Consider the following 25,294-nt stretch of genomic DNA (forward strand, 5'->3'; position numbering starts at 1 on the left):
ATTTCAAAAAATTTCAGAGTTTTTCTTGGCAAATTAGAAGTCATTTTTGTAATATAAAGTTTTTTCCCGAACCTCACAGTTTTTAAGAAAAAAAATAGTAATCTAAAACGTATTGTTTTTCCAGATTTTGGCATTTTTTCCGCCATTTTGGAAAAAAAACTTTGAATATAAAAATTTTCTGTTAAAGTTCAACAATTTTGTGCACTCATGGTTGAAGAAAGATTTCAAGATTGACATGTGTTATGGTAGAAAAAAAAATTCCTAAAAATTTTTTTTTTTAAATTTCCCTATTTTTTTATAAAAAATCGGCCATATTTAATTCTGTAAGCAAAATTTTTGAATTTTGAGCCCGGATTTAAATTCAGCACACCCAAAAACATAAGGTATGGTACCCTCGATCGATTTATTGTTTCGTTTTACAAATGAGAATTTGGCGATCAAAAATATGTCCAAAAACTGACCTCTTTGGTCGTTAATAGGTTAAAGATATTTCTACGTTTACTGTCAATTTCATAGACATATATGTACATTAAAATGATTAGTTTATAACATACTTACTTTATAAAATTATGATGAAGCTAAAGAAACTGCCGGCTTAACAGCATGCTCAACTGACAATGAACTGTGCGATCGATGAATATATCTTCGTTGGTGTTAGTCACGTGACTCTTAACTAACGAAAGTGTACAGGGAGAAAGTACACGACCGACACCGTAAAAATTATGATGATACATGTAAAAATTATCGAGATCCCCCGTAAAAATTAAAGTAAGCCTTATAATTTTTACGAATATTTTCTTTGTAATTTTTCTGTAACATAATAATTACGGTCCGTCACCGTAATTATAACCGAATTTTGCTGTAAAAATCACTTGTATTATTTGGATGTCCCCGCTTTACCGGACCATCATCGTAATTTTTCCAGAGAATGTTTACTCCGTGTAATAACTACTATTTTACTTTTTCTGTTCGATCGAAAAAGTATTATGTGAAATAAACAAAATTTTTTAAATCGTGTAGAATCAGATCAAATTGAATCGGTATCTGTACGAAACTAACTCGGACATTTAAGAAACGTTGATTACATGTTTATTAATTCATTCCATGAGATTTTTCGTGTAAGCTTGGACAAACTTTTGTTCACTGTAAAAATTAACATTCATTTTCTCGATGTTGTATATTAAAGACATCACAGATTTGAGTTAGATTAGTAATAATTTTATTTCCATACATAGGAAATTAGTACATTCTTGTATAAATATGTGTACAAATGTTGAAAAATGTATAAATATAAAAATGCTCAAACTTTTAATGAATGCTCATGCTTTTAATGAATTTATCATGAAATTTGATTAAAAATAATTGTTCGTTTTATTTAATCACGGAGATCATTTCCAAGATTTTTCGGACTTGGTTAGATAGCGTGAAAGTGTACAAACATGGCTCAAACGCCTCTAGGCAGAAGAGCGATTCTATCGTGATATTTCAAAGTTGAGAAGCCAAAAGTATAATAAACAGAAAGAAAATAGTGTACGTAGTAACTGGCAACATAAGGTTTCGACTTGAGATAAGAAAAAACTTATTAAAGTGAGTTTTGAGAATGGGCGTAACTGAGAGGGAGAGACGTACAGCAGATGCGTTAACAGTTTCTGGCGTGGAAATGGCTTGTTCAGATTCAGCATTTTCTTTTATGAGATTATAATTCGGATTAATAATTGTGTCTTGTCTGAAAAAAATATTTGACTTCTGTGTAATGGAATAATAATTAATTCAATAACTAAAGTACTCCAAAATCTTAGAATCAAATAGTAAATACGCCCACACAATAGTTTGTTTTTACTTACTTTGGCTTTAAGTAAAGACGATGTAGAAGTCGGGAATGAAATTCGGGAACCTGTTTTTTATTTTCCTTTTTTTTATCGCCTGTGTTGCTACTGATACGCATAGATACTAGTTGTGCAGTTTTAGTGAGTATGTTCAGGAGATCAGTTGTTGCTGCATATTTATCGAGTATATCACAGAGACTTTGAATGTACCACGTACCATTGGTTTCAGATCTCCACGAACAGTATCCTATAATTATTAAAAAAATGTAATCACTAAGACGAAGAAGCGAAAAAAATTGGAAAAAACATTTTTTTACAAAGCGTATACGTTAATAGCAATCTCACCTGGTGCAGTGCTGAATCCAAATAAAAAATCAGCTTCCTCAGGAAGAGAATATTTGACTTTACCTATGCTATCAATCTCTGTTCTAGATGTTTGACGTTCAAAAGACACGTCAATGCCCTTATCCAGCTGTCTACCTCTGCAGGCCTATGCAAAAATATTTTGTAAAAAGTTTTTGAAACTGAAATTAAAGAAAAAAGCGAAATAAGAAACTTACTGAAAAGAAAAATAATTTTGGTTTTTTAGCTAAGGTAATGCATTCATTAGCAGTGAATGGTTTGTATAACTCGTCTAATGAATATATCAAATCTTTTGCGTTGATTATATTGTTGTTGTCTCCATGTGTGAGTACAATGATACACACGCAGTCATTATCTGTGTGGTCTTGCTCGCTGACTGATGTACAGTACACAAGTATTATGACGAATATTATTTGTAAAGGAAAAGAATCAAAATGAAAACTTACGTTGTTTTATTTTTTCTTTAATTTCATTGTATTCATAGTCCTGGCAAACATCTAATAAAAAACCTAATCTTTCAAATGTTTCCTTTATACGATTGACGTCGGCAGTGGTGCCCTCTCGCTTATTCAGTTCTTTGTCATCGTATTCAAGGTGATTAAAAACAAGGCATGTTCCTCGATTTGGATGCTCCATGTTGTAGTCTTCGGACTCCTCATGGATAGGTACTTTTACGGTAGGTGGTTCCGACGACCTATTTAAATAATATAATATTTGTCTACGTATTCCGTAAAAAAAAGTATAGTAATAGTTGGTTTTTATTACTCTTGGTTTTTAAATTTACTTATATCACGGGTTGACTTTGTCCGTACTTCGATCTGCTCATTACACGGTGAATTTGGCGTCGTTGGTACACTGTCTGTCATGATTCGCTGCAGATGCTGATAATTGATTTCAGATTGAATATAGACTGCGACCCCGAATTTTATTTATCTAAAAAAAACTTATATACTGTTATGTTCTTTGGTGTTTTATCAAATTTCTGATAAGTGTGGCTATGAAAAAATAAAATTGATTAGTTGCGGTTGAGACATTCAATTCATGGTTTTAGTTACGTTGTTACCTCAGTTTATTGATGTCATTTTATAATAAATACGAAAAATCGTACACTTATATGAGTGATATATAGACGTAAACAAGATAAATGCATTTCGTTGTCAACGAAAACACGGCAGAAAAGGTAATTCTGAATTTGATCGAGCAAATAAAAATCTAAAGTGAAAACAAGTTATGCTGTCCGATTAAATGCGCGGGTACTTTTTAAAACTAACGAATAGCATTCGAAAATGCCAAGTTAAGTCAGTTACTAGTCAGTTACTTAATCTTATAGTAAAAAATTCTTAAATAATTATGAAATAATTAACATAATTCGTTAAGTTAATCCAGGGTGGGCTATTTATTAGTAGAGTATGATTATTGAAAATATATGTCAACAAATTTTCCACATAGATTTGTTTTCACAATTTCCTGTAAATGTTGGCAAAGTCAAATATGAATATATCAATAAATACGTATTTATCCGAACATCAGATTCGATTTCAAATTATCATTAGCTCTTCTTTATAAATGAACGAAAATATTTCATTTTTAAGATTTGTTAAAATTTATTCCGATATTTTTCCGGCGTGTATTAATATTAAAAAAGAAGGTGGAAAACATTGAATAATACTGATATACGTAAAGTAGCATACTTTATGGTGCGTCTAGAAAAAATTAATGTCACTTCAATAGTTACGTATCACATAAAAGTAAAACCACACATATCATACTAACTTTCATAGAAAACAAAAAAGAAACAGGAACACAAAAGTAGCGTTACGGACGTCTCAAACTACGTTTGACTTCATACTGACAGCTGGAAAGCTTTGCACTCTCTCTCTCTTTCTCTCATCCGCGTAGCCAGTCATCGGCGTGACTGCAACTGCGCAGTCGCATTTGATAAAATGGCGGGAATAATATATCCTACAGCTGCTAATTTCCGCTTGAGTGTGTGTGTGTATAGATTTATATAGATTCCGCTCTCAGTAGCATATACATATTATAGGTATAGTTGCTATGCATCCAGTAAAGCTGATAATAATAATTGCAAAAGTAAAAAAATCTAGTTCGAGCTCTATATAGAATACGATTTTCGGGACATTTTCCAACTTGTTTATATATGTTCAGACTAATTAAAGACAAAATATGTGGCATGTGAATGTTTAAGACTCTCGAGAGCAAGTGAAGTTTATTCTTGACTCTATTGAAAGAGAGATAGTTAAAGGCGATCCACCGAATATCCGCGGACGATGTTAATGGAGATGTCAATGTCGTTAAGGACGGTACTATAGGGAGGAGTCAATGCCGCTTGCTAAGCTTTATCTGATTACCTTATCTCAAACTCTCCTTTGGTTGCCCTTCTGTTCGTTCGTACACTTCACTATCTTCTCTCGTGACCTACGCGCTATCTTGCCCGCGGCAGATTGAGAACTAATGGCGATCCGTACACTTAACACTTGTTAGGTGGCGCGTATTTCTCAGCTTCTCTCTTTCTCTCTTCCTCTTTTCATTTTTTTATGGGTTCGTTTGCCTTCTGGTTTCGCGGAACCGTCTCGTGCCGTATCAAACCAACATGACACAAACACGGGGCAGAACACGCATAAACGAATGTGCGCGCTTCACTCAGTCACTGTGCCCGGCAGAGAGAAAATGAAAAAGTGAGAGAGAGAGAGAGAGAGAAATTGATATAGTAACATCGCTATACATACATGTCTCTCGCAACGTGGTATAGCTTTATCGTATGGAGCCTAAAGTTGTCCTTGGCCATTGTTCGAGTTGCGATTCACTCTATCAACTTTCTCTTTCCGGCGCTCTTGCTTTTTTGCTTGTCGTGTCTCATCGATTTCCAAAATTTTTGCGTTACTCTGCACAACCGTACTCTTCATTTATATTTATAAATTTTTGTATACTTTGTTATAGCACTCGAGTACGCAATACAAATCACTATGACAAACCTGAAAAGTGGCAGCGAGCATCGGATCAGCTTTAAGAGGCTTTTAAATCTCGATCTACCTCAGTTTTACTAAAGAATGCGAATAAAATAGGCAGTCTGTGGTGCTGACTAACAAATAGTGTGACTGTTGCGTCTGTCACACGATCAAGCTCCTGACCATTTTGAATACATGGTACAATAATTAAGGACCAGATTGGAGTTGTTAGAGCCTCTGTATCTTTTCCTTCCGAGTGCATTCAGCTACCCAGAATGAAGTTAATTATGTGATATTTTACTTGATATAGGATGATAGAATTAGCAATTCAGAACGAACACTAATTAGCATAAAACAAAGATTGTTACTCTTACTTCAAATATGATTCATGCCACTTATACTTTATACTTGACAAAATATTTGTTCACAATTAGCAAAGGACGTGCTATGTCGTCACGTAACCGAGTCTGAATGATATAAGGCCGAACTTGACCTATTGCCACCAACACTCTCACATATCCGCATTAACGTTACAATTATTATAAAATTTATACAACGAATGGCGCATGGAGCTCGCGAAAAATTGTTAGTACATAATATAATACATATAATTAGTATTAGTTGATATGATAATAATAGAAATTGATCCGATGACACGAATTGTTACTTGGTGCGCTCATACCACTTTACGATCGTCCATCATACAAACGATCGGCTGCTGAATTCGCACCGAATCGAAGATTAGTACGAACTGGCTGTATTTATTCAACAGATATGGTCATTACCACATTCGATGTTTCTTTATAAAATACCATATCGACTCCGTTGAGTAATTATAAAATTATAAACTAGTGATTATAACATGCAATATAAATTTATTCAGAAGTATAAGCGTTATAACCGAGGAGAACGTACAAGTTCGTTGAAGGCTCTCAGCTAACTGATCGACTGTGCAATAGTCATCTTAAAAGCTAGTTCCTTGTTTAAAAAATGAAAAGTAGGAGAAAATAGGAGCCGGCGTGAACTCCCACGAGTGCGAATCTAACGCGATGACGGGAAAGGTGAAGGAAGCAAGCCGGTGTTATTACAAAAAGGCGATCTCTTTATTACGCCGATACCACCGTTACAATAACAATACACGAGACTATATCGAATATAATGATTGTGAGCGTACACACTCAAAGTTAAGAACGCATTTGCTCGACTATATTTAAACGCGACGGTTATCCGGTGTACGTGTTTCTGGTGAAAATACAACAAAGTGAGCGCTAAGCAGAGGTGGCGTGCTTTGCGTACTCGCACCGGCGACTCTCCGTCTCACTCGTAGTAAGTTACATCTACTAATGATCAACGCTTGGTCAATTTGTTGACACTATGTAAAATCCGTAAATACTGGCTTAGAAAACGAGAAGCTCAATGCGTTTAGGAAAGATGAAATGAAATTTGTGGTTACACAGTGCGACAACATAAAATACTCGCCCCTGCTACAGTATCACTGCTATACACGGTGTCTGCTGCAGGTCGATGTTTATGAGTCTGAAGTTTGGATCGCTCACAGTGAACGAAAATTTCAAAATTTCAAGTTTCAATTTTCAATACGACATATTGATTCTCAGCAATACTATATTGATATGAACAATGATTTTACATCAAAATTTAATTACAACCCCTATAAACTACCCTTACAGTAACTGGCGTAATGAATGTTAAATAACGTTGACACTTGTTATTACCAATAAATGAGAGGGAGCATAATGCATTTCCGTCAAAGTATAATTGTAAGGAGAATGCGAAAACATTTTTCCGGTCGGCGCCCTCGCGAACTACCCCTACAGCCCGTCAAACAACCACTAAACTTGGAATTTTAATCGTTTTTTGTTCAAACATCGAACCAGCAAGATATATAATGTTGAGAAATGGTTTTTTATATAATTATTGCTCTAAGAAAAGAGCTCAGAAATTATTTCCGGTCGGTGCACTCGCGAACTACCCCTACAGCCCTTCAAACAACCACTAAACATAGAATTTTAATCGTTTTTTTGTTGAAACATCGAATCACCAGGATATATAATGTTGAGAAATGGTTTTTTATACAATTATTGCTCTAAGGAAAGAGCTCGAAAAATATCTCCGGTCGGCGCCCTCGCGAACTACCCCTAGAGCCCGTCAAACAACCACTAAACACAGAATTTAATCGTTTTTTTGTTGAAACATCGAATCACCAAAACATATAATGCTGAACAATGGTTTATTACGTAAGTATTGCTCCTAGGAAAGGGCTCGGAAATTAGCTCCGGTCGGCGCCCTCGCGAACTACCCCTAGAGCCCGTCAAACAACCACCAAACGCAGAATTTAATCGTTTTTTTGTTGAAACATCGAATCACCAAGATATATAATGTTGAGAAATGGTTTTTTATATAAATATTGCTCTAAGGAAAGAGCTCGAAAAATATCTCCGGTCGGCGCCCTCGCGAACTACCCCTAGAGCCCGTCAAACAACCACTAAACACAGAATAGCTTTAAAATTAATTAAATTAATTACCTTGGATGGCCAGTTTTCTAATAGTCTTTGTTAAAATCCGATATGTACATTTGTTTATCTGGAAAAAATTATAACCACAAAAATTACAAAATACATAACTTCAATCGACGAAAGTTTGTTATGAAATTTGAAATAATCAAATTTTATCAATACCACAGTATTTATTAAGATTTCAAGAATGCGAGTATCCATTTTGAAGTCTTAATAATAATTAGAAAAAGTTAGAACATCGATTTAATGACTAGGCGTTCCGCCGCAGAACTAATTTCTATCGACATTTTTGTCAATAACTTTTGATGCACGTTCTGACCTATTCTTTTTAACGCGGTAGGCGCTTTAATATTTAATGAGCTTGATTTGTTCAAAAACTATTGAAATTATAATCATTGGTTCTATCTTATTTTTTAGTTAGAAAGTAAGAAAATACTAATTTCAACGTATTGTCTCATAAAATGCAACATTTTCAATTTATTTTTATTAAAATAATATAGAACCAACGATAAAAATTACATGAGCTTTTGACAAAATCAAGCTTAGTATATACTAATGTGACTGCTATGTTAAAAAGAATAAGTCAGTACCTGCATCAAAAGTTATTAAAAAAAATATTAATAAAAATCGTTGCCGCGGCGCAACGCCTACGTACTAAATTAACGTTCTATTTTTTTCTAATCAATATCAAGAATTGGCAATAGATAGATGCATTCTTTAAGTCGTAATAAATAATGTGTAATTGATAACATTTAAATATTTAAAATTTCATAACACACTTTCGTTAAATGAAGTTATAAATTTTTGCAAGTTTTGAAGTTATATTTTTTTTCAGATAAACAAAAGTACATTTCGAATTTCGACAGAGGCTATTAGAAAGCTGGCCATCCAAGGTATAATTCAAAATTTTCTTGCTTCGAAATATCAATAATTCTCTTAATACGAGCGAGTAAATTACGAAAATCGCTTTTTCAATGCGCGGGAACTGAAGTTGAGGACCCTGACAATAGGGAATTTCCTTAAGACGCGCCGACACGTGAGAGAAAGAGAGAGAGAGAGTGAGAGAGAGAGCGAGAGAGAGAGAGCAAGAGAGAGCGAGAGGGAGAGTAAGAGAGAGAGCAAGAGAGAGAGAGCGAGAGAGAGAGAGAGAGAAATGACGATCGCAACACCGCCAACACGCGATATGGCATAGTTCGAGAGTGCTCGATTTTCATTTCTTTTCAAACTCTGACAACAGACGCACGGACAGAAAAATAAAAATGGGCCAGAAGAATTCAAAAGTCGAGGTAATTATACGATTTCTTTATTTTAATAAATATTAAATAATAAAATTATATAATATGATAATTATATGTATTTGCAGGGAAACGAGCGCAAAAAAATCCACAGCAGCCTCCATCACACGGTGGACAACCGCCGCAGCAGCTCTTAGGGCAAGCTCAACAGCCGCCGCAGTATCCACCGATAATTTTTACACAGGAGAATAGGCAACTTTTTAGAGGAGCACGGTGGGATCCGAATAGAAAGTGAGTTGATTATTATTAAAGAGATACAGTGCGTGTAAAAATGAAATTGTAAGTGAAAAAGAAAAAAAGCGAACGAAACGGAATCACATTATTTATTTTTTTAGAATAAACTCGCTGTTACTCGGTCAATTTTCATCCGATAATATCGATTTCTTGTTTTAAATACGTGTAATTATCTCGCGTATACGTTGATTCTATACAAAAATTACTGTGGAATACGGTCAACTATTTATTTCAATGTAAGTGAACAAATTCGGGTGTCATGGTTTTCGTGCATTCAACGACGAAATGTGTGCGGGAAAGTTTGAAACTTGAATAACGTTCAGCGAGACATTTGTTGGTTAACAGTCAAGAAAGATTTTTGGAAAGTTTCAGATCGATTCTAGTAATAATCAGTGAAATATAACGATTTTACCAAAACGGCGCGTTCGCGACAATAGCCGCGCAGAGTTGCAGAAAACGAGTAGCGGCGCGGCGCCTTGCTGCGTTTACCAATCAGATAATAAATCATCGAAAACAGTAAATGCAATATGAAAATTATACTAACTGTTATAGAATTTGATATTTCAATATTACTGAAAGCACGAAATCGTGATAGAACATTTTTTTATTAATACATACTTGTAATTTGTTTTAAGCGTTTGTTTTAAATTGCAAGTTGGTATGAAAAAACAATGTTTTATCACAATTTCGTAATTTGAGTAATATTAAAATATCAATTTTATAACAGTCAGTATAATTTTCATATTGCATTTACTGTTCTCGATGATTTATTATCTGATTGGTAAGCTCAGCAAGGCGCCGCGCCGCTGCTCGTTTTCTGCAACTCCGCGCGGCTATTGTCGCGAGCGCGCCGTTTTGGTGAAATCGTTATATTTCACTAATTATTAATGAAATCGATCTGAAACTTTCCAGAAATCTTCCTTGAATGTTAACCAACAAATGTCTCGCTGAACGTTATTCAAGTCTCAAACTTCCCGCACACATTTCGTCGTTAAATGCACGAAAACTATGACACCCGAATTTGTTAACTTACATTCAAATAAATAGTTAACCATATTCCACAGTTATTTTTGTATAGAATCAACGTATACGCGAGATAATTACACACATTAAAAAAAAAACGCGATATAATCAGGTAGAAATTGATCGAGTAACAGCGAGTTTATTTTCAAAAAATAACTAAAAATGTATTTTGAAATTTTACCGTTATTAATATTTTTTATCGGAAACTTGACATTTTACAATGAAATAGTAAATTTTAAAAAGGTAGCATTTACCATTGTGGACTTAATGATAAAATTTATTATTTTATTTTTAAAATGTCAATAATCGATGATCGATGAGTCTTGATTCGAAAAGGTCAAGCGCTTAGCACTTTATTGCATCCAACACTTCAGTTACAAATGAAAAATTTGAAAATTGACACGGACACACTTAATTCATTAATCAAAGAGCGAAAGTTTTGATTATTTATATATATATATCTATTTTATATAATATTTTGTTCTATTTTTTATTACAGTTTCAACAACGAGAATAGCGAGCAAAACATGATTGCAAGATTGCAGTTTGTGAGTAATATACATACATATATATAACATTTTTACAATAACAAGTAATAATAATTTTTTTAAATATTTTCATTTTTTAGAAACTGTCTGCAGAAAGAAGGACCTCCAGATACTGCAAAAAGCAAGCCCAATATTGGGAAGGCCAGTACTGGGGCATAGCAAACCAGACAAATTCAAGTGTAAGTATGAATTGTTTATGTATAACATATAAGTTCATACCCGATAGTATAAATAATATATTTCATTTCTTTTGTTTTACAGATAATAATTCCATATCGAAAATGAAATTAAATCTCAACTTTCTGTAATGCACAATTATCAATAATTTTTATATCAATAAAATTCTAATTTTTGTGAATCAAATTTAAAGTACTTATTTGTTAACTACAATCTCTCTACCAACCAAAATCCATTTTACATTCTTATTCTACAATAATAATAATTTAGCAGTTAAAATGATATATTATGATATTAACAAAAATACTATAAAAAATACATTATCTTATTATAAAATTTACGTACGCTCCATAAAGGCAAGGACTTCGGAAACCTTACGTAATGAGTCACTCGGCATTGTTGTTCCTAATAATTATAAATTAAAACATAAAAATAATAAAAATCAGCGTTGAGCAATCATTTGATTGGCTTGAGGGGTGGTTCGCGAGGGCGCCGACCGGAGCTATTTTTCAAGTCCTTTCATAGAAGCAATACTTACGTAATAAACCATTGTTCAGCATTATATGTCTTGGTGGTTCGATGTTTCAACCAAAAAACGATTAAAATTCCAAGTTTAGTGGTTGTTTGAAGAGCTGTAGGGGTAGTTCGCGAGGGCGCCGACCGGAGATAATTTCTGAGCTCTTTTCTTAGAGCAATAATTATATAAAAAGCCATTTCTCAACATTATATATCTTGGTGATTCGATGTTTCAACAAAAAAACGATTAAATTCTGTGTTTAGTGGTTGTTTGACAGGCTGTAGGGGTATTTCTCGAGGGCGCCGACCGAAGATATTTTTAGAGCTCTTAGAGCAATAATTACATAAAAAACCATTTCTCAACATTATCTGTCTTGGTGATTCGATGTTTCAACAAAAAAAACGATTAAATTCTGTGTTTAATGGTTGTTTGACCGGCTGTAGGGGTAGTTCGCGAGGGCGCCGACCGGAGATATTTTTCGAGCTCTTTCCTTAGAGCAATAATTGTATAAAAAACCATTTCTCAACATTATATATCCTGGTGATTCGATGTTTCAACAAAAAAACGATTAAATTCTGTGTTTAGTGGTTGTTTGACGGGCTGTAGGGGTAGTTCGCGAGGGCGCCGACCGGAAAAATGTTTTCGCATTCTCCTTACAATTATACTTTGACGGAAAAGCATTATGCTCCCTCTCATTTATTGGTAATAACAAGTGTCAACGTTATTTAACATTTATTACGCCAGTTACTGTAAGGGTAGTTTATAAGGGTTGTAATTAAATTTTGATGTAAAATCATTGTTCATATCAATATAGTATTGCTGAGAATCAATATGTCGTATTGAAAATTGAAACTTGAAATTTTGAAATTTTCGTTCACTGTGAACGATCCAAACTTCAGACTCATCGATGTTTGCAGTTGGCGTGCGGGAAATAGTATAGAAGAGAGGGTAACGAGTCACAAGATTAGCACCAGGTGGGAGGGAAAAGAGAAGGACAGAGCGAGAGGCCGCGACTGCGCGGAAAATCGCGGCATTCGTTCGATTGGCCGTTCCACGATGATGAGAGAGCGCAGCGTCCAATGCTCTGCCACCGATTAATAGTCGCGCGCTCGCAGTCGTAAGGCTTGTAAGTATATTGTATTGCCATCGACACACGCTATCAGGATATCGGCGAAATGCGATGCGCTTTCCTGCATTAAGATTCCCAGACACGATGATTAACACCTTTTCACTTGAATTTTACTTTGCGCGAATGATTCCTACATTCGAGCGTACGGGGGGACACTGCCGCGCTTCTAATTGTGCGTTTTCTCTCAGGCCCGCGCCACATACGTATGTGCATACGCGTGCGTACAACGGCGTACAATAGCGTACAAATCGCTAAAACAGAAAATTACTACTATTTCTCACATGTCCTAAGCGAACACACACTCCCGGTTGTTGGTACTATCAAAATTTTCAGCGATTTATACGCTATTGTACGCCGTTGTACGCACGCGTATGCGCATATGTGGCGAGGGCCTCAAAGATGCGCAAATCACTGTAGCTGCCGCATCGCGGGAGGATGAACAAGCTACGTTGCGGCATTGGCAAGATTTTGGTGAAGCGTTGTAGTCGCGGTTGTACGTGCTATAAATAGATATCAATGACTCACCACTCCAATACGCACGTCAAGGACGATGAAATGTAAGTCAGATGAAGGAGAAAGAATAATAGATGCACCAACGCGATTTAACACAATTGTAACTTGAAAATCAGGAAGCCTATGCACATCAAGAATTGACATTCTGAGTGTACTTCATTAATAAAGAAAATTATTGAAGTCAACCACTGAAGTTTTATACTTTCGACAGAGAGAGAGAGAGAGAGAGAGAGAGAGAGAGATAGAGAGAGAGACATGTCCGAACTTTTAAAATTCACACTAGGTCAAGAGATATTGTAATAGATTTTTGACAATTTTGTCTAGAAAGAGAGGGTGTTATAAGGTTTATGAGAGTGAGAGGAACAATGATAAAGTTTTGTCCCGATATTATGATTGAACTCGATAAACCCGAACTTTGAAGGTCAGTAATACCTGCCTTATATGCACGCGCGTGTGTGCATGTAGATATCCTTATTGAATAGTAAATATTACAATTGTTTCAGCAATCATGCTGCGTACTGAATAGTACAATAAGTTCTTACAAGTAATAATAATTGAATAGTCGCATTACGCTTGAATCTAGTAAAAAAATTACATGTTTCAGTTTAGTGCCGTTACAACCAAGGTTACACAAATACTAAAATTTTTATAGTATCAGCTTACGCTTTTATTATAAGTGTATGTAAAACTCGTGTATGTGAAACGAAAACTACAGCTTTTTATTTTCCAGGCTCGCGTGTGACCAAATTTCTTACAAACTATCAAATCAAATTTTTTATAAATATCGAAAAATGGAGATAATAGGTCAAATTAACTAAAATATAATAAAAGAAAGAAATGCTCAGTCACATAATTTAAAGATCATTTGATTGTAGTTTATAATATATTTGTTTTACAATAATAGCTATTTTGTCAAGTTATTTCTTTTTCTCCAGTATTTTTTATTATTCATATAGTATTTATTTTTTTGGTCCACTTCTGATATGTTTGTGTTATAACCTGTGTATATCTGTTAATCCATGCTGTATGTTTCGCATTTAAATCCCCTAGTAAGGTAAAGTAATTGTCCGGATTTTCTATCTTACGATATTTTAATATCTATTACGCTTGTATTCAAGTAGCTGATGAATAAATTTGAATTTGTTTTTATTATTTTTTCAAATTTTCTATTTTTGAAGCCGTAAATGTTTTCATTTCTTCTACGACATTTAAATTCATATTTGTTTATTTATTTATATCTACTGGGGTTACACGACTGTAACTGATAAATGTTTTCGGAATACGCTAGTATATATATATGCAACGAGGGTATTTCCTACCGCTCGCGGGTTGCCAACGCTATCTAGTTGCAGATAGGTGGGCAACGAAGGCCCCACAAGCTATTTGTTTGTTATAGAGTGAGTGTAAATTGATGGAACGTAATACTAAACTAAATTATCATCATTGCACGGAGCTCAAAAGGAATCCCGAATAATTAGACTATTGATCGTGTAGGGATTTATTAAGGACATTTTACATATATAAGTCTATTTATTTAAACAAATTAAATTATTTGAATGGAGTATATCTTGTATCTAAATTAAACATGTGTAAATGAAACATACTACGGAGAAGCAGAACTTGTAGCTGAAACTTACAGTTGACTTGTAAATTTGTTGAAGTATATTCATAACAGGTATTGGTTATGATTGATAACAGGTTAAAATGAACTTCACTTAGATTACAAGATGTTTATTTTTATTATTAATTAAATGCGCTTATATATATCATGGTGAAACTATTTTACTCAATGCGTTTATAATAATGAACGTGGTTTACTAAACGACAGTAAGAAAGAACGAGGTCGGTTAGCCTTAAATGATATTTACTCATTAAGAAATCAATTAAGCTGTCGATATGTGGACAATAGAGTCGCACGCAGTCGCACGAGTTCCACCGTCTTTTTGATCGTTACTTGGGTGATTAGTGTAAGCTTGAAAGTCGTCAATAATAGCCGTAAGAGCTACGAGTTTTATATTATTCGAATCGAAACGAAAAATGAGGCTTTTGTTTATATAGAATTGAACAAAATAAGTTCATGTGATTTTTTAAATTATTTAATTCTCAAATAAATCTCAAAAAAGTGACCAAAATATAGACAATGATTTGGAATCGCTTGTCAAAGAGTCTTGCTTTATCAGGGATTTGTACATTACTTTTTGGTGTAGTCTTAAAATTTATGTTGTTCCCCAAACTTTTGAAATGGCAAATGCACACAGTAAGTAAACTATTGTGGAATTTATATTGATGATATGAAAAGTGTCAACAATTGTTTTGAAAATTGTTACCTAGTATCCACGCTGTGAGGTAATTGATTATAAAATTTTTATTTTTCTTGCCAATCTGTGCGTTTTTTTAATATGCATTAAAAACAAGTTAAAAATGTTATAAAGCTTATAAATTTATCGTTAGCTCACAAAACCTCATTTTTTCCTATTCAATATCGTTATAACGTGAAAATTTTTTACCTGTATATTCAAATAATTCCACGTATATATATTCACAGTTTTATTATACGCCCGAGGAGTTGGGTTTTTATATTTTTGGGTGGATACTTCAGTTTATTCGTTTGAGCGGTACTCGGGAAATCGATTAAACTTTAATTTTTGATAACATTCGAAATAGTACAATAGGAAGATAGTCAAGGGTAAGATCTGGCCGTAGGTAGCCGAATCCAGTTCGCTCTCGCTCGCCGCGTTTTTTCAGCTTGGCGGACAATCGTCAGTGCTTTTGGGCCGCGCGTGCAAATTCAAGAACACTCGCGCGGAGATAGCTAAATGGAGACAATTGGATGACGAGCAAAAAGGAGAAGGAGCGTTGTAGCAATTATTCAGGCGCGGGACGCAAAAGCACAAGCGCACGATTTCTCTCTCTCTCTCTCTCTCTCTCTCTCTCTCTCTCTGTCGTAAAATTATGATGATAAAGTTTATTCGAAGTTATCCCTTAATTTTGTTTATTGAAACTCTCAACCCTATCGACTGATCGGGCAACGGCAACAGCGAACGTATTCGAGTAAATACACGCACAGGTCACATAATCGGCGGTATACGTGTGAGGCAGTCGAACCATGGGGACTGCATAAACGACCTGCCAAATCGAGCGCAGCCGTATGACAGCCATATTGTCTCTCGGTATATCGACCTACCACATCGAAGACATTTTAGCAACAACGGCATAACTGTAAACAGTGTATGCCGCATTGTGCGATGTACTGTAAAATCAATAAAAAACAAAAATTGTAATAAATTTATGTGCAGTTGTATCTTACACTACCTATTTATGAATTAAACGCCACCTGCACGTAACTCGAATACGTCTTTGCCAAGTTTATAACATTTTTAAAGCACCACGGCTGAGCCAAGGTACATAAATAACCAATACATTTTTAGACGATTCAATGATAAAGTGGCGTGTTAAGTAAACGTATTTCAGCTTAATTATATCACTATTGTGGTATGAGCATATATTTATAAGACTACTATCGTGGTATCGAAACGTTAGTCTGCTATTTCAATTTAAGGATTTTTTCAATAATTATTTTTCCACGATAACGATCGATCATAAATTTTTCAGAAAATAAATCTGAAACCTGGGAGTGACGTACGAACATTGTGGAGCAACGTTCCGTTTCCAATTGATTTTCGCATTTATTTATTTAATATAACAAATCCAGACGAAATAAAAAACGGCAAACAACCTATCCTTCGTGAAGTTGGACCATATTATTTTGTGTAAATGTTCATATAAAATGTACATGTAAATATAACACAATAAATTAAATTCCATAAAACCACATGAATTCTACAGAGAAAAACATGAGAAAACTAACATGTTGGACCACGAGAAACACGACTCTGTTGAGTATGCGACGAAAAACACCTTTAATTTTAAACCAGAAAACAACGGAGATCTCACTGGAGAGGAAGAGCTCATAGTTCCACACATTTTTATGTTATCTATGATCATGGCTACTGTGAGAGATAAACCTTCAGCATTACCTGTTGTCGGTGAGTAATTTACAAAAAATAAACGAGTCACATCAAAAGAAATCTTAAGAATTGATATCTATTTGCAGGCAAGGCAATCAATAGTATTTTCAAAAATCCGAAAAACGTATTTGTTAAAGTGAAAGCTATGGATTTGATGTTTCGAGGGTTGCCGATCGATTGCTCGGTAAAGGATTTCGCTGGGGCTGCAATTTGTGGTTTATTACGAGGTAAAATGGATGAGCTTATTGTCGAAGATCCGGATCATTTTCGCTTTGCTATTTTTGGAGCGGTTGGTGTCAAGACTTTTTTAAATTAACCTAATAAATTGTTTGCATTATACATATTTTCGGATAATATTTCAGAACAACGGCACGACCAGCAAAAATCGCATAAAAATTTTACGAGGATCTAAAAATCAAGCTGATATTGGTAGAGTCATTGAATTTAACGGAAAGAAAAATATTTCAATTTGGAATGATCAGTATTGTGATACTTTAAATGGGACTGATGGTTACGTTTTTCCTCCTTATTTGAAAGAGAATGAAGATATATACACCTTTTCTCCTGAGATCTGTCGCTCATTAAATCTCTACAGCATTGGGGCATCCGAAGTTGCAGGTACGGTGCTTCGAAATTTCTTATTGAAATACCACAGTATTGCAATATTTTTGACATTAGGATTATACAGCAACCGATATACCGCTTGGCTCGGAGATCCAAGTATCAACCCTGCATTAAAGTGTTATTGTCCATCCACTGGTTGTCTTAAGGCAGGCGTAATGGACCTCCATAAATGCACTGGCATTCCACTTGTAGCCTCGAATCCACACTTTTATAGAGTACACGAAGATTATTTGAAGATGGTAGACGGTCTAAATCCAATTAAGGTAATATTTGGTACGATAAACTACTATCCCCAATTGTTAATATTGTTTAATAAAAGCTGATCATTGGATTAAGGACAAGCACGAGACGTTCATCGATTTCGATTTATTTTCTGGAACTATCTTGCAAGCTAAAAAACGATTGCAGTTTAATATAATGATACGCAAACTAAACAGGTTTAAGATTATGGCCAATTTCTCTGAGGTTCTACTTCCATTATTTTGGATTGAAGAAGGGATCATTTTACCTGATGAATATATGAGCAATGTAAAAAGCCTCCATAATATAGTTGGGATTATATTGTAAGTATGTAAATTGACAAGAAACTACTTTTTGAAAACTGATGCTTTTAATTTCTTTTAGATGGATATCAGTGGCACTTGTAATAGTTGGATTAAACTGTTTTGTTATAACTATATTTGTTATATGTCGAGCTAATAAAAAAGTAAGAAATGTAATTCATTCACCGCAAGTCGGAAATAATATGAAATTCAGTACTACTAGACCAGGACCACTTGTCTGTAAGGTTAATCAATTGCGACCAGCCAAGGTACCGTTTTCGCTTGATTAACAAATATTTTCATGAATTTCAAGCGTCACAGTGCTTGACCTTACAAACAAAAATTTAATGATTCTTCGTTTGCGAAAGTCGATTTATTTGCGGTCATGTTTTACGCCTTCGAAATATTTCAAAAATTTTCGTATTCGTTCTATTTATATTTTACTTTTCCCGTATCTATGTTTCATTACTGTGTTAAGATATACGTCTTTGCACTGTACTTGCTCCTTTGTTATGTGATTGACGGTTATGAGTAAACAGTAGTAAGCTTCGTTACAAATTTCGGAAGTCTAAACTTTTAAAAAACATTTAATTTTTGTTCTTACGAGTATATCTACAAAAAATTTCGTACTACAAATGTCTACGCTCTTTTATATAATTTTCAATAAATCTTATCACCTTGGTCGTCCAACGATCTCGAATATTACGAAGAAATTAGTAAGCCTTCGTAATTTGTGTATTGTCTCCAAATAAAAAGTGCAATTACTTTCGTAGAGTTGGCTACCAAGATTGTATTAGAATCATGTTATTAGCGGAAACATTATACATGTGACATCTTTAAGTTTCGACAAATGATTTTTATGTAAGTTGTTTGCATCTTCTTAATTAAACTGGTTTATTAGTCGAAACATTACTTTTTAATTCACCCGAGTTACAGTTTAATTTTTCTACTTGATTTAAAAAACCGTGAATCGAAGGTTTTTTGCAAATCATATTTTAAGTTAGTTAATTTCATCCTTTATCAATTCCTCACTTATAGATCCGTCTGTTCGATGACAAAATCTACAATAATCGAAATCGGAGTCTCTCAAGTCAGTATCACGAAACCAATGAAAAAAACTGTTTACGATATAAGACCGTGTAGTAGTTTGTATTGCATCATTCGGGTTTTAATTCACAAATCTATAAAATACCTCGTTAATTAATAAGATTTCTCGTTGAAGAAAAGTAATTGTTAATCTTACGAAAATTGTATTGTGCGTTAGCATCAGAATGTGCACGAATATAACACTCATACCTGGCTCTAGAAGGTAGACAGACAACGACTGTTCTTCCATTGAAGAATAGATAGCAAGCAGGCCGAGTACCTCCGAAAATTGAAATATGGTTTTTGTAGCAATTATTTTCTGAAGCGCCGTCAAAATTATTCACGTTGAATTGTAAAACAAACCGGCAAAAAATACAAACGAATAAATAATATTTACACAGATATAATCTATTTTTAGTAAAACATCAAGTCAAAAACAAATGCCAGTTTTATTAAAAATCTTAACGAAAAAGATTGGTTTGATATCTAATGAAAATTATGAGCCGTCTTTATGTCCCAACGTAAAATACATTATGATTTTACGTACAATTTTTCTTGAGCTTCTTTTCCTGCAAAAGAATCCTTCGTATTCTGATAATTAGTACAGTAATGAACAGATGCCGCACAGTCTATAGCGTATTGTGGGGAATCAGGTTGGTAGGAGAGACATAACCATTAATTCACCACAGCTTAACTCAAGGTAGGTTTATTCAATAGCAGACAAAAGTTCAAGTCTCATTCCGTGTCCACACAGTGGGGAAGTGAGCGTGACAGACGGCGCGGCGGCCAGCTTCACGGTGTGTTCGATTTTTTATGAATTGATGTAAATAACGTTAAACATATGTTGTATATTATTCAAAGTTATATTTTATTAACTAAAATAATATTTTATTATTTTTAATAAGAATATTGAAAAAGTAAATTTATGTTTAGCATTAAGTCCTTTAACTAAATTTAAAAAATATTAAAAAATGTGAAAAATCGTTCGATCCATATGAAAGAAGGGATTCAGGGCAAGAGAAATAATTTTACAAGAGCTGAATTTCGCAATACACTATTATTAATATATTTTTGTTGTTTTTTACATTTTTTTTTGGGTTCATTACAAAATATCTGTGACGTCGAATACAAAAACAATACAAATAAATTGTTCGCGCACATACGTTGATGATCATGGGCATGAATTGATTAAGGGCGATCACCAATGCGAAAACATTATGAACTAGCGTTCCCGTGGAACGTACCGACAATTGTACTTAGCAATTGATTTAGCCAGACGGTGTGAATCAAAACCAGCTGTTAACTGTTATGTAGCTACCATTCATTTTGCTTTAAGATTGCTTGGTTAATAGATTTTATGTTGTTTCTTTCTATCATAACAAAACACGCGTAATAACGTACCTCTGATTATATTTAATTTTTAAATCGATTGATTTGAGGCTTCGTTGTATTAGCTATTTGATTATTTTAATTTTTTTATATTTTGCTCGTGGACGCAATAAGCTCGTTGGCTCATTATAAAATTTCAAACACATCATTACAACTATCTATAAAAAATGCATACGCTTTATATCGATCGTGTTTGTCAAGATTTTATAATTTGAAATACAGATTCTCTCTGTCTCTATCACTTCCTAAATTTATTTTAATAATATTAGGTTAAGCGTTATTACGTCGTGCTCATTACTGAAACTAAGAAAAATTTGCAATATATTATTTGATATTCTTGTTCCATGGCTACACACTGTTAGAAAGTAAAAAGTGACTATTTCATAAGATACAAATTTCGTTAAATAATCAATTAGTATGTGTATCTCTTTGAAAATATGAGTTCAATACATGGTCAAATATTAAATGATATTTGAACACAATGCACATATGAAAATTGCACGAAGAAGTCCTTATTCTTACTATAAAGTTGTTCCGCGCATACCTGTCGTCATTGACAATATTGTTTATTAAATAGCACATACGCTTCAATTTATCACACGAATAATCGAGTGTATTTTATCACAGACGATGAAATGCGCAAACGCAAGGTAGTGATTAACGAATTATTAACAAAACTTGCCAGGTTCAAGTCCGTGCAAGGCCGCTTTCATTTGACAGATCGTGCGCTCGACCAAGCGATGAAGTATTCCTCGGTTTCCCATGGAGATCAAGATGTTCAGCAAAAAGTTGCAGAATGTGATCGTGTCGGAAGGCTTTGCGCGTGACAAGTGCAAGATTCTGTATGTTCGTACAAGGAGTGCGGATTGGAGGCGACGCATCATCTGTCCAGTAAGCTGTCACTGCATGTTGTGGTTCTATCGTAAAAATACTTTCATCTGCGAAGCGTGCTCGGAGCTACCACCAAGACTGCCGTATCACGAGTCAAGGTCGCCTAACGTTGAAGCGCATTACAACGAGGCAGGAAAGTAAAAGTATATTTCTTATTATGACATTAGTTTTAATTATACATACATATGTATTTTTTGTATCTTTTTAAAATTATATAATATATTGTAAGATATGCGCTTAAGTGAGTTTTTTAATTTTTAATTGTATTTTTATTGTTATATATATTTTGAAATTTGTATAAATCGGAAGTTCTTGTTTTTATTAATAAAATTCATCTTCTTTTAATTTTTCAGCGTTGATCGTCGCATGGGTGAACATTTTACACTAAATTTTTTTCTCTTTTCCTAACGCATTGCAGCCAGCGAGATGAAGAAATCAGACGAAACACATACGCGCACCTGTACTCTCTTCCTAAACAAACACATGGACGGAGCGTAGCAGTTCGCACGGCAACTGGGGGCCCCCCGTCTTTCTTTCCTCTATTCGCTTGGTATAATCGCTACCTTGCGAAGAGGAGTGGTGGGGAGCTCTATAGTTACGAACGTCCGCACAAAGAGGAGAGAAGGATAGTGGTCCGCGGCAGAGATGGAGAAAGCGCAGTAACGCCAACACCTGCACTCACATCTACGATGGGACTTGCACCTCGCTTGATGGCGCGCACGTATATTTATTTCATTAAACTAACTTTATTAATTATCAAATATCTACGTGGCAACTGACTTGCATCTCCTAACAATGTAACAACAGCTTCACATCGAACTTCGTTTTGATCAATTTTTCCATCAAATATACACGCACATATACGCGTATTATTATTATTTATAATACTGATAAATAAAAAACCCCTGCGGCGGACACTTGCACCTCCTCTTATACCATCCATGCCCCCCCCCCCCCGCACCAAGGTCTACTATACGCCAATCTGACTCACCGGCGTCTGCATGCTAGCAGGTATTAACTCTTGGTGAAGGCCTAGGATGTTCCAGACAAGTTGCTTTATAGGCGTCCGCATACAGCTATCCCTATGTACAGCTGTAGTGTTCACTTATTCTATTAAATAGATAAAAAAGTTACGTATCTATATCTCTGTTAGAAAATTAACGGGGAATAATTCCAAATCGGACGTTATTCCAGATAACAAAAGCAATCAACGTTGACTGATAACTTGACAAGTTATAGATTATGAGGTTTATTGCTGCTATGTTCACGAAGAGACTAATATAGTAACAAATAATTTAGTTTTTATTAATGATGCGTTAAAATGTTCTATGACACATTAAAGACAAAGATTAAAATAAAATCGCCCTTATCTTTTGAAATGATCGTTTGGAAATTATTATTTGTAAAAATATGATGTTTCCCTAACCGAAATAAGTATGATAAATCATGAACGTTTTTTACGATAAAACATGTCGGTTAGAACCTCTTAAATAAATAAACTAATTCTTGAAAAATTCGCGAATTTCCTGGTATCGTTGCATCAGAGATAATTGTCTTTTTAATGTATTTTCGGAGTTAATAATAAATTAATCGTTTTATAGTTTTGTATGACTTAGATCGGCACTTAAATAGCATCTAAGTATGGCTTGAGTAATTCGTTACTGCACGGCTTATTGTTAATGACCATGTGCATACAAGGTCTCTAACCTGACGCTGCAGTACATTGACCTATTATTAATCTCTGATAGTCGAACCGTGAACGTTGATTAAAGTTCACAGACACAACATTGCTCGCGTACGGCCACAATAATTTGGTCGTGTAATAATGCTTAAGTCAGTGGTATCGCGTTATAAACAATAATAATTGCCTTAAAAAATATCCATGGTACAAGTAAAGAATCGATATAGGAGTATTTCATAAAGTACTGTCACACTGTCACATCGTCACTCCGGCAAAACATTCACCTACTGAACTCCGGCACCACTTCCTCGTCTGGAAATCGGTAAGTTGGCGAATAGGTGACGTTGTCTCGCCTCCACTGTTGTTCTTGGTAGTATACCTGGGCTGCGCGTAGCGATTCGATTCGGCTTTCTAATTTATCACATCTGGCATCAGTGACTGCATTTTCCTCCTTCCGCGTTTTACTGTCCTGCTCGAGCCTTTGCACCCTTTCCACGAGCATTTCGATGAGTGCGTTACCTGAATCTGGTGAAATAGCAGAGCTTGGCACATCAGAGAGTACAGCGGTATCGGGCACATTGGTACCCCTCTCCGCCCTCGTCGCTGTTATCGACTCATCGACGATCGCTTGGCTGTCGTCGTTATTCCTTCTCTGACAGACAAAGCAGCTGAGGATCAGATCGCAAGCTTTAATCAGCGAGTCCATGCAGCTAGCCATCGCACACTTTGTTCACTTGACGGTGACGAGAGAGCGAACGCGCTCATCGAACTTGCCTCGTTGGCTATCTACGCTTGACTGTGCGGCACAGCGTTGCGTCAGCTGGGAGCAGCTGAGTGGAGCGGAGTGGGGGAGTGGAAGGGAACAAGCAAGCTTTCGTTTTTAAAACTTCTTCAACGTTCGCAGATGCGCCGTTGACTGCTTTCCGACGCCTTCCAACTTTCGCGATGTAAATGTTGATTGCAGCTCAAGACAGTGGCGGTGGCGGCGGAGAATGAATCAGCGCCTCGGACATGCTTGGCTGTCTCCGTCGCGTGCCGAAGCAAATAAGTACAACATTTTCAGAGTCATTCTTGAAAGTTTTTCTTTCTCTCAACTCTCGACGATACATACATTCTTTCGTTTACTTGTTTACACTCTAGTGATATCGTTCAACAACAGTGTTGCAACGGTGCCATCAGAGCCCATTCGAGCCTCTGAACCTGAGTATTAAAAATCGTTTATTTTTATGCAATGTGAACTCCCTCTCTCTCTCTATTCGATTAAACAATGGGACTTGCTTGGAATTCTCGGTGCATTGATCTTTTCCACGTTCACCACTTGTTTCCGGGTCTCGCGCGGAAAAGTGCTGTCCTTACCTGATGCAAATCAGCTTTCCTGAGTTATCAACTAATGCAGCTTCTCGTATATGCAATGTACGAGCGCAATTGCTTCTGACGACAAAGTATTTTTGATCTCTTTAAATTTTTATTCTCAGCAGAGATTTCGTGCCACTTTTTATTCTTTGATGTCACCGAGCGCTGAAACTAAAAGGTCGAAAGAGCTTTTATTCGCTTGGCCACTCGACGCAGCTGGCTTATGAAATTCGATTTTCTCGCGTGGCTATTGGCAAAGTGCTCTTGACCTTCCATTTCTTTCCGATATCCGAAATTCGTACAGACGCAACGTTACGCAATACGTTATTTATCGCGGATAGCCATACTTCTGGGAAACGCAGTACGCAATTTGATTTTCATTAACTCCAAGGGCTTGACGGAGTTTTAACTCGAGCTCGTAGATATGTAAATCAATTTTAAAAATAACTCCTCTCGCAGTGGCGCACGCCGAGGGAGAGAACGAAAGGTACGACCGCTCGCTGCTCGAGCGGCTACGGCTGTGCTACTTCTCTACACCGGTGACTCATCGAAGCGCAGCGTTCCTCGTTTGCCTG

At 35.3% G+C, this 25,294-nt stretch overlaps 1 protein-coding gene across 1 annotated transcript; it reads left to right on the top strand.

Annotated features, from left to right (window-relative positions):
- Nucleotides 1-15,265: 15,265 nt before the first annotated feature.
- Nucleotides 15,266-18,647, top strand: LOC131669621 (sensory neuron membrane protein 1-like). The gene is made up of 9 exons (XM_058944625.1): nucleotides 15,266-15,382; nucleotides 16,738-16,895; nucleotides 16,972-17,171; nucleotides 17,240-17,442; nucleotides 17,516-17,771; nucleotides 17,832-18,040; nucleotides 18,114-18,340; nucleotides 18,402-18,588; nucleotides 18,633-18,647. The coding sequence occupies exons 1-9, from the start codon at nucleotides 15,266-15,268 to the stop codon at nucleotides 18,645-18,647; spliced, it is 1,572 nt and encodes a 523-aa protein (XP_058800608.1).
- Nucleotides 18,648-25,294: the final 6,647 nt, after the last annotated feature.

The sequence above is a fragment of the Phymastichus coffea genome, unplaced genomic scaffold, assembly GCF_024137745.1.
Source record: "Phymastichus coffea isolate CEN01 unplaced genomic scaffold, Cenicafe_Pcof_1.1 PCOF00095, whole genome shotgun sequence".
Classification (NCBI taxonomy): domain Eukaryota; kingdom Metazoa; phylum Arthropoda; class Insecta; order Hymenoptera; family Eulophidae; genus Phymastichus; species Phymastichus coffea.

What these genes read in the sequence shown, in the direction of transcription:
- LOC131669621 (XM_058944625.1), top strand. Translation starts at nt 15,266, where the DNA reads ATGATTTGGAATCGCTTGTCAAAGAGTCTTGCTTTATCAGGGATTTGT. An exon ending in GTTGGACCATATTATTTTGT is followed by an intron (nt 16,896 to 16,971) that starts GTAAATGTTCAT and finishes TGAATTCTACAG; the next exon opens with AGAAAAACATGAGAAAACTA. An exon ending in TTCAGCATTACCTGTTGTCG is followed by an intron (nt 17,172 to 17,239) that starts GTGAGTAATTTA and finishes ATCTATTTGCAG; the next exon opens with GCAAGGCAATCAATAGTATT.